At 61.6% G+C, this 9,959-nt stretch overlaps 1 protein-coding gene across 1 annotated transcript in view; it reads left to right on the top strand.

Moving 5' to 3' along the window:
* ADAM33 (ADAM metallopeptidase domain 33) overlaps positions 1-9,959 on the top strand; it is a 47,655-nt gene that overhangs the window by 11,952 nt on the left and 25,744 nt on the right. The window contains 2 exon segments of the mRNA XM_035895062.1: positions 253-351; positions 8,066-8,142. Of these exon segments, the coding sequence (XP_035750955.1) occupies positions 253-351; positions 8,066-8,142 (176 nt within the window).

Here is a 9,959-nt window from a genome sequence, read left to right as displayed (position 1 = left end):
CCTCTGCCCGGCTGTTAAATCCCCCCAGGGCTGGGGACTCGACCCCTTCCCTGGGCAGCCCCTTCCAGTGCCTGACAGCCCCAAGGGGAAGGAATTGTTCCCCATGGCCAACCTCACCCTGCCCTGGCACAACTTGAGGCCGGTGCCCCTCGTCCCATCGCCCGTTACCTGTCCCACCATTTCTCTCCTGATGTGGCTGCGGAGTTGCTCCCGCTCTCGGGGGCTTGCAAGGTCTGCCCACATGTTCACCAGGTCTTCTCTTTCCCAGGGCCACCGTCCCACGGAGAGCGGGTCACCCCACACTGGCTCCTCGGGGGCCGTACCAGACGAGCCATCAGCCTGGATGAAAAGGTAAGGGCAGAGAGGGTTCCTCTCCCCTGCACCGCGCAGCCGGGTCCTGCACTCAGAGGTCTTTGTGGTGGGGCTGGGATGGAGATGGCGAGTTTGCAGAAGGTCGGGTTTATAGGACCCATCACCCTGTTCAGGGGGCGAACAGGGAAAGCAGCGGGTGCAACAGCGAGTTAATTAAATGTGGTCTTAACTATTGGGCAGTAGGACGATGGCCAAGAGCTATGGGTGAGCAGAAGGGAGCCGGGCAGCTTGGAGAGGGGAGGTGGAGGTAATTTGTCGGACTGATGGTTTGGCCAGGATAGCCTGGCCAGCAGTATGAGCTAAAGGGAAAGCGCTGAAGGAGTCAAAAGTGATGTCCTTGGGAAGACCGCGGGGAAGCTGGGCATGGGCTGCGGGGAGGAGAGGACTTCTCTTCCCAGGGCTGCTCTGCTGGCTGTCGCACCCTCCCCACCCCCCCTGCTGTCTCCAAATCCACTTTCTGAGATGCTTGTGGTGACCCTCGCCTGGGTTTGGCGCCTTGCCGGGCTCTGGGGTCAGCCAGCTCCGCTGCTCCCCATCGGCTGCAGCAGCTGGTCCTTGTACCCAGCAGCTGGGAGGGTCTCAGGGGCTCTGGTCTCCTTCGGGGCAGATCAAATCGCTTCCCAGCAAAACAAGCACCAAGAGGGGTGGCTGCAGGAAACCGTCGTGCTTTGGGGCTGAGCAGATTCGCTGCTGAGAAGAGTCCGTGCTGGGAAGTGACCTCCTCCTCTGGTGGCACCTCCCTGCAGCAGGGGCTGAGGGTGGCAGCTCTGAAGCCACCTGAGATGCCTCCAAGTGAGACCTCCATGCTCTAGGCAGGAGATGCTGAGGGCGGGGGTGAGCCCTGCTTCCCAGCAGCAAAAGCAGAGAGGGGCTTTGTGCTTCCCTGCTTCCTCCGAGCGGCTGGACCCGGCCTTTTCCTGGAGGAATTGGGAACGTCGCTCCCATTGATGCTGGCTGCTGGGAATCGTGTTTCTCTGAAACAGCCCATCGCGTTGGGGGTGCTGCGGTCAGCCTGCAGAAATGTCCCCTCCCCTCCTAGCCCCGGATCGCTCTATATTTAGGTTGGATGGCACTCGAGACGGGAGGTTTATTTCGGGCGGCGGGAGGTTTATTTATACTCTCACTAACACCCCGCTGCCCGAAGCTGTGCTGGGTGGGCCCAAATCACAGGCGCAGGGGGTGTTTTGGGAGTCACCGGGGGAGCCCGGGGCTGGTGGGCCTGGGACGGCCACCGGCCGGGGTCGGGGTGGCTGGGCAGGTCCTGGCGTGTTTCCTGGCATCTGCTCTGCCTCTGCTGGCTCCAGCCAGCCCAAAACAAGGAGGCTCCTGTTCCTTGGAGCGGGGGGAAGGAGAGGAGAGGGCGGGTGGTCGCAGCCGGGAGCGGGGAGGCTTCGTGGGGGAAGGACGGTTGGACTCGCTGATCTCAAAGGTCTTTTCCAACCTAGACGATTCTATGGCTCGGTGATGGTGGCAACCAGACAAAGGATGGGGTAGGGGCAAGCAGGCTCCCCGCTTACGGACAGAGCCCCAGACCGTCCCTTTTTGCCCTGGTACTGCTGACGTGCATATTTTTAGGGTCAATTTAGTCCGCCCCATCCCCATCCCGTCTCCTCCTGCCCTCCAGCAAAGATCCTGGAAATAAATACGGCTGTGTGATGGCCGCCAGCCCGCTCTGTTTGTCTGGGCTTGGCTGGGTTTCGGGGCGGGAGCCTGCGAGGAGACAACATCTGAGGGCACGAAACGATGGGTTTGAGCGTGGTGACCGCCCCAAGGCTCCTTCATCCCTTCCCCGGGGGCTGCTCCTCTGTGCAGCGGGTGGGATGCTGTGGGGTGGCCCAGGGGACATGGCCACATCTCCTTTCCCTCCTCCTGGAGGAGCGAGGTCGAACTGGTGGAAAGAGGAAGAGGATGGCGGTGGTGGCCCTGCGGTCCCGTCGTGTGCGGGCTGGCATGGCGCTGGGCGGGCCGGACCCTGCCTCCCCCCCTTGCACCCTCCTCTCTCCTATTGTTGGGGCTGAGCTCCCTGCGGGCTCCACGGCTCCCAGCACACATGGTAGCAATTTTGGAGAGGCCAGGGAGGAGGTCGTGGGGACCCTGAGGGCACGAAACGATGGGTTTGAGCGTGGTGACCGCCCCAAGGCTCCTTCATCCCTTCCCCGGGGGCTGCTCCTCTGTGCAGCGGGTGGGATGCTGTGGGGTGGCCCAGGGGACATGGCCACATCTCCTTTCCCTCCTCCTGGAGGAGCGAGGTCGAACTGGTGGAAAGAGGAAGAGGATGGCGGTGGTGGCCCTGCGGTCCCGTCGTGTGCGGGCTGGCATGGCGCTGGGCGGGCCGGACCCTGCCTCCCCCCCTTGCACCCTCCTCTCTCCTATTGTTGGGGCTGAGCTCCCTGCGGGCTCCACGGCTCCCAGCACACATGGTAGCAATTTTGGAGAGGCCAGGGAGGAGGTCGTGGGGACCCTGATTGCAAACAGCTCCCTCGTCGCCACCAGCTTGGGGTGGGATCCTGCCCTGCTGCTGCCACCTCCGGCATCCTCTTCCCCCTCCTCCCCCCCCTATGGAGGCTGTGCCCAGCATCCTGGCCCAGGTGTCCCACCAGTATCCAGCCTTGAGGCACGGGGAGTCCCCTGTCCAACCCTGGGGACCCTCCTGCCCTGTTGTGCAGCCTCTGGTCTTCCCTGGCTCATCGCTTTCCCTTCGTAATTGCTTTTCCCCACGCATGGTTTCTCACTGCAAAACCGAAAGAGGGTAGGTTTGGACTGGACATAAGGAAGAAATGTTTTATGATGAGGGTGCTGAGGGCGTGGAACAGGGTACCCAGAGAAGTTGTGGAGGCCCCATCCCTGGAAAAGTTCAAGGTTGGACGGGGCTCTGAGCAACCTGGTCTAGAGGAGGGTGTCCCTGGCCGTGGCAGGGGCTTAGTGTAGATGATCTTCAAAGGTTCCTTCCACCCCAAACCATTCTGTGATTCCGGGATTCTATAAATCACGAGGATCGAGGAGTCCCCAGGCAGAGCAGCCCCTCAGCCCCGCTCTGGATCTCTCCCCACACCCCATCGCTGTACGGGACCACACCTTGGCACCGATGGAGCTTCCCTCCACCCACCACTACCCCTCACACCACGGGATCCTCTGCTGGGTCCCTGGAGCAGCCCCTGTCTGCCTGTCCGGGGGGTGGGACATGGGCGTCCCCTTCATCCTCGCTGATGAAGGCTTGGAGCATCCCTGCCGTCAGGGTGTGATGCCCCATCCCTCCCCCGGCCCTGCGGCGCGGGCCCCTCCCCGGGGAGCATCGCATCCCTGTGGGGTCACAGCCCTGCTCCGGCAGCAGGAAGGGAGGGGAGCACCGCCGGCGGGTTGGGGCGAGCTGCAGGTGCCAAGGACGTTCACCCCTGCAAGCTGTTTCCTGCAAGGAAGCCCTTTTCCCTTGGCAGTCTGTGGCAGGACTGAGCGAACCCTGATGTGGTCCCTCAGCCAAGTTTGCTTCGAAAACTTCCACCAAAATCCTGCCTCTGCCTCCAGGGCCTGGATTACCCTGGTCCCCGAGACTCCCCTGGAGCTGGCTGCCCCCAGGATGTTTTTTCAGCGAGCAGCTGGAGCGAGGGGCTTGTCCTTGAGGTCTCGGATCCCGATCCCGGTGTGCGTTTAGGACAAGGTGATACCGTCCCCAAGCTGTGCTCTTCAAACCCCAGCTCTGCTGCTGGGATCCAGCTGCCTGGGGAGGACCTGGCTCAGCCACGATGCTCCAGCTGCAAAACCCATCACCGAATCCTCTACGGAGCATCTCCTGGTAACTCCGAGCCCCCTCTTCCTCCTTACATCCAGGCTTGCATGCGCTTACTTAGGAAACCAGGGCTTGTGGGACCTGCCCGAGCAGATGACCGGGCTGAGATTTGAATGTGGCTTTTGGATTTTGGCTTAACTAGTGATTTCCCAAGGAGCTCAGTGCTCACTGAGCCTGCTCCTGGGCAAGCCGCTCTCCTGCAGGGCAGCGGGAGCTTCCAGCAAGGGCGGAGGAGGGAGCCTGGGTGAGGAAGGTGGCCAGGAGCCGCGGGGAAACAAAGATCATCTTTCCCCTCGAAGAGCAACACCAACCCCTTGGCCTCAGCTCCTCTGCAAACATCGCTGCGGTTTTTCTGATCAGCGGACTGAAAAAGAAAAATAAGACTCCAACTCGGCCCAGTGGGTCTTCTGGGCTGCTTGTGGGCTGGGCTCTGGCCAGGGCAGATTCGTCCCAGCTGCTCTTCACCTCTCCCAGCCCAGCCCCTGGTGGGACTGGCCTTGCTGGGATGTCCTGGAGAAGGGCCACCACCTCCACATCCAGCCAGGGCCAAGGGAAGGTGGTTCCTGCAGCCTGTGGCAAGGACCGGTGCATCCTTTTTGTGGCCACTGGTGGAAGGAGGTGGTGGCATTTGGATGAGGGGAGAAGGTGCTGGAGCCCGGGAAGATTCTGGAGCCCAGGAGGATGCTGGAGCCCGGGAAGGTGCTGGAGCCTGGGATGATGCTGGAGCCCAGTAGGATGCTGGAGCCTGAGAAGGTGCTGGAGCCCGGGAAGGTGCTGGGGCCCGGGATGATGCTGGAGCCTGGGATGATGCTGGGGCCCAGGAAGGTGCTGGGGCCTGGGATGGTGCCGGAGCCCGGGAAGGTGCTGGAGCCTGGGGTGATGCTGATCCCTGCTCATTCCTGGTGCACAACCTTTTGGTTGGCCACTCTTGGGGAGCCAGCTGCCTGCCAGTTTTGCTGGAGGCAAAATTATCAGTGTTAATTAATGCAATCACCTTCCCTGGCCTTCGAGTTGGATTATTTGACTCCTGCCTGGCAGGGGTGGTGCTTGCACCCTCCATCTCCCTCGGCTTACTCATTTGCTGTTTATTTCTCCAGGGGCCAGGCTGGTTTCAGCCCATCCCAGCTAAAACCAGGATCAGTCCCTTGCTCCCCACTACCTCTCCACGTGCTCTCAGGGGAAACTGAGGCATGGGGAAGGGGGGAGCTGGCCATGTACCACCTCACAGGGGTTGGGGACAGATCCCGTGAGCAGCAGTTTTTCTAGACTTTGGCAGCCTGGAAGATGGGATGGTGTGTGCACGGGAATCTGGGAACGCCGGGATAACCCTGCACACACACGTGTCCCTTTAAGACAGCAGCTGGGAAAGAGCATTTTGCCAGTAAAGGGCCTTAAGTCAAGGCAGGGAGTAATTGCTGGGGAATTCAAAACCGAGAAGGAGGGGGGGGGGGAGGAGGAGGAGGAGGCGGAGGAGATGGGCTGCGGGGAGAGGGTGTGTGGGAGATGGGAGATGGGGAGAAATGGGCTTGAAAAAAGGGAGGGCGAGGTGGGGGGAAAGAAGGGAAATGGCAAGAAAAATGCACAGACCATGTTTGGCCGGGGAGTGATGTTTGTATAAGATCATGTTCTAAAAATACAGCCCATTCCCACCACCGCCGAAGGACGGGAGCCTTCTGCCCCAGCTTCTTCCTCCCTGCATCGCACAGGGCCCCTTGCTGGGAGCGGGGACCGTGGCCGTGCGTGGCCATGCCGTGGTCATGCCATGGTCATGCCATGGTCATGCCGTGGCCGCGCCAAAGGGGCTCGCCGGGAAGCAGCAGGGTCTTGGACTCGGAGGTTGTTTTGCCGTTGGTTTTTTGGTTTGGTTTTTTTTTAAGTGCTGTGTCTGGTCTCCTTTTTTGGAGCTGGGAAGACGGTGTTGGAGGCAGGGGGCAGGCTCAGCCAGCCCCACTCCATCACCGTGTCCCTGTGCTGCCGCGGGCTGGGGTGACCAGCACCTCCCCATCCTCAGGAAATGGGGCCGTAAGGGCTCAGACCCGTGGGTCTCCTTGGGGCCAGAAGCATCTCAGTGGCCGATTTGAGCAGCTTCCTGGGGTCCCTCCATGCCTCAGTTTGGGGTGGCCTGCAGGAACACCCATCCCGGGAGCACAAACGCCACGTGCTGGGGCACAGCAGTGCTGGTACCCAGCTGCCCTGCACCCTGAAACGCTTTGCTCTGTGATGCTGCCCCTTAAAAGCATGAGGGTCCCCAGGAGGGTGGCCCTGGGGCTGCCTGGCTGGAGGTCCCCCAGCACCCCCAGTGTCCAGGACGCGGGGTGGGGACCAGGGTGCTTGAGGAGCAAAGCATCTCTATAGGGATGAGAGGGGACAGCAGGATTTGGCCTCTGTTTTAGCCCAAGCTGGGATTCACCCAACTTTACCCCCACCCTGCTGCATTCCCGGTGAGCGGCTGCAAAACCCCGTGGTGCAAAGAGCAGCCGAAGCCAGAGCCTTGTGGGGAAAAGCTCCTTCCTCTCCCCTCTCCCTCCGGAGCTGGGAAAACCTCGCCAGCTCGCGGCCAAGGTGCCGGGGCCCCGCGGCAGATCCCGAGCACGGGGCTGAGGGCTGGCAAGGTTTTCCCAGCTCCGGAGGGAGAGGGGAGAGGAAGGAGCATTTCCCCACAAGGCTCTGGCTTCGGCTGCTTTTTGCATCACGGGGTTTTGCAGCCGCGCGGGGCCAAGGGCTGGCAGCCCGCCGGGCTCCCTGCATCCTTCATGGATGGAGAGGGACCAAGCGAGGGAGACAGAGCCAGCCACGCCGGCCGGGCCATGATCAGAGATGGGGCGATGCTTGAAACGTCCCCAGCGCTGGAGCTGGGGAAGGGCTGTGGGGACATCGGACGAGGGCGGCACTTGGGGGCTGCTGCCCGTCCCGTCCCGTGCTGCTGCGGATCCCTGCGCAGGGTTCCCATTCAAACGCCCTTCGAAGCGAGGGAGTGAGCAAAACCGCCGGCATCCTGGGGAAGCTGAGTCAAATTGTTTCCTCTCGCTGCCCTGCCGTGTTTTTAATGGTGCTGTTATCCGGTGCCTGGGCTGTTGCTGGTTATTTCCGTACCCCGCAGGGGTGCACACGGGTGCCCACCCACCCAGGGACCAGCCTCCGTGGGATCTGGCTCGGGATGGAGCCGCGGTGGGACAGAGCACACACAGGCTCCGTTCGGGATGCTCGGAGCAGTGCTCCTGATCCTGTATCCCGTATCGGTTCTCTCTCTCGCTGCCGTTTTCTGGGAGAGCTGCCAGCGGAGTTGGGATTTGCTTTCTCACCCCGGCTCTTGCGGGGTGGATCCTGGCGTGAATCCTCCTTTATTTGCTGCTCTGTGTGGGAAATCAAGCAGGAGGGTTTACGTCTCACCTTCCACGGGCAGGGGACGGAGTAGGTGGAGCAGATCCATGGAGGAGAGGCTGGGATGTGCCCTGAGGTGGGGAGCAGAGGGAGCTGCTGGGGACAGGGATGGGCAGAGGAGGCAGTGTCCGGTGGGAATGGCGCGGGGTGCCCCACGGCCCAGGGCCAGCTGGAATCAAGGGACTGAGCTTTTGGGAGGGGAGAGGTGGTGGGGGTCGGCGTGGGATGTCCCCTGCAGAGTGGCTGGGGATGCTCAGGGACCTCCTGGCCCCCCCTCACACCCGCCCCCGCCCTGGGGCATGCCTGCTCTCACGGCTCCTGCTGCGTTTTTGCAGTGGGAAAAGCAGCTTCTGCTTTCCCAAATAGTGCTGGTGCTCAAAATCCATTGCACCTTGCCGCCCTCTGTGTCGCTAACAGAGTAGTAGGTCCTACAATAATACAGGCAGGCAGCAGGATGGACAGGCACCCGGCTGGCACATCCTGGGCTCTGTCATTTCTAACCCCGTCCTTCCTTTGCTTCCTCCGTAGGTGCCGGCGCCTGCCCAGGCAAAGGTGGCGGTGATGGCCGAGGGCAGAGAGCTCGTCCTGGTGCTGGAGAGGAACCAGTAAGCGTTGGGGCTGGGGCTGGGGAAGTGACACTGGGTGTCCCTGGCGTGGTCCCACCAGCAGCAGTAGCGTCCCGGCCGCCCTGCCCTGGCAATCCTGCCCGCAGGGGAAGGGGTGGCCCAGCCTGGCTTCCTGCCGGCTGCGGCTGATGCGGCAGTTTGGGCTGAAAAAGCTCCTTTTTCCACGGCCCACCCCCGTGTTTGTGCCAGAAACAGCCTCGGCTCGATGCCGTGGTGCAGGACCCAGCTCGGGTGAGGTTCAGGTCCCTCCTGGTGCCAGGCAGCCCCGCGGTGGAGCAGGGGGGAAAGCCGATGGCTGCAGGAAGAGCTGCTGCTTCCACTTCTGCTTCTCACCAGCAGCTGTGGGAGGCTCGTGCCTGACCGAGCCCTCTTCTTGCTGCTCTTTGGGTGCAAAAGCAGCCACCCCGGTGTCTCCTGGACAGCCCTGCCGGGCAGCAGGTCCCAGCGAGCTGCCGAGGGGCTTTTGGTGTGCGGGAAGGAGAATTGGGGGGGTTCCCATGCACACCGTGTTTTAGGACTGAGGGCAATGGGGGGGCTGGCAGCGGGGGTTGAGTGCTCACGTGCAAAGCTTAGCCTTGTGTCTAGCTGGTGCACCAGGCCTGGAGGCATTTGTATGCTTAGGACCAGGGTTTAGTGGTGGGATGGCAGGGTTAGGGGGACGGTTGGGCTTGGTGATCCTGGAGGTCTTTTCCAACCTAAACGATCCTATGATTCTGTGGCTTCTCATGTCTTCTCACCCTAATTCTGGCTTGGTACCACTTTGCTTGAAGGGATGAGTGTGGCCAGGAGGGGTGAAGAGCATCCCTGGTGGCTGTGGTGCCTCTGGCTGGACTGGACAAGCATGGGGCATTGCGGGGTGCTGAGCTCTGGGTGAGGGCACAGTGAAACGGGTGAGGGGGTTGGTGGCAGCAAGAGGGAGCTGAGCACCCAGGGCAGTCCATGGCACCCAGGACCATCCGTGACACCCAAAAGCATTTGGGGCACCCAGCACTGCCCGTGATACTCAGGACTGTCTGTGGCACCCAGGGCCATCTGTGGCACCCGGGACTTTCCATGGCATCAAAGAGCATCCATAGCACACAGGACCATCCGTGGCACCCAAGACAGTTCATGGCACTCATGATAGTCCATGGCACCCAAGAGCATCTGTGGTACCCAGGACAGTCCATGGCACCCAGGACAACCCATGGCGCCCAGGACAGTCCATGACACCCAAGACAGGGCACCCAAGAACTTCTATGGCACACAGGACCATCTGTGGCACCCAAGGCAGTCCAGATGGCACCCAGGATAGTCCACAGCACCCAAGACTAGTGGTTGTGTCTACTGAGGAGACCAATGCAGCCCTGGTTGTCTACAGCGCTGTCTTGTGCCAGCTAACAGGGCTACCTTAGGGCTGCTGGCTCCTGGGCCAGTGAGGCCATGCTAGACCTCAAATCTTCTTTCTTCTGGTACTGGTAGACGTGGTTGGCCTTCCAAACCCATCCTTCGTGGGCATTTCCAACAAGGCCTTCCCTTGTGCTGGAAGAGAGTACACATCTCCTTGCCCTTCCTTCCCTGGGGCTCCTGGTCCTTGGCCTGCCATGGAGAGGACATCCCAGTGGTCTGAGCTGGGCTGGGACTCTCTGTGCCCCCTCCGCCTCCACGCTGGCCAGGCACTTGTCTTGCCAGGCTGCCCACGGGTCCTTTTCCAGGACCCAGACTGAGCTCTTGTCCCCTTTCCCCTCTGTAATTGGAGTTACTGGTGCCAGGCACCCACTCACAGGTAGGCTGGGAAGGCGGGAATGTGCCCACAG

This window comes from Egretta garzetta, unplaced genomic scaffold, assembly GCF_000687185.1.
Source record: "Egretta garzetta isolate BGI_Z169 unplaced genomic scaffold, ASM68718v1 scaffold265, whole genome shotgun sequence".
Lineage (NCBI taxonomy): Eukaryota > Metazoa > Chordata > Aves > Pelecaniformes > Ardeidae > Egretta > Egretta garzetta.
The sequence above is the reverse complement of the archived record's forward strand: the minus strand, read 5'-3'. Positions and strand labels throughout refer to the sequence as shown.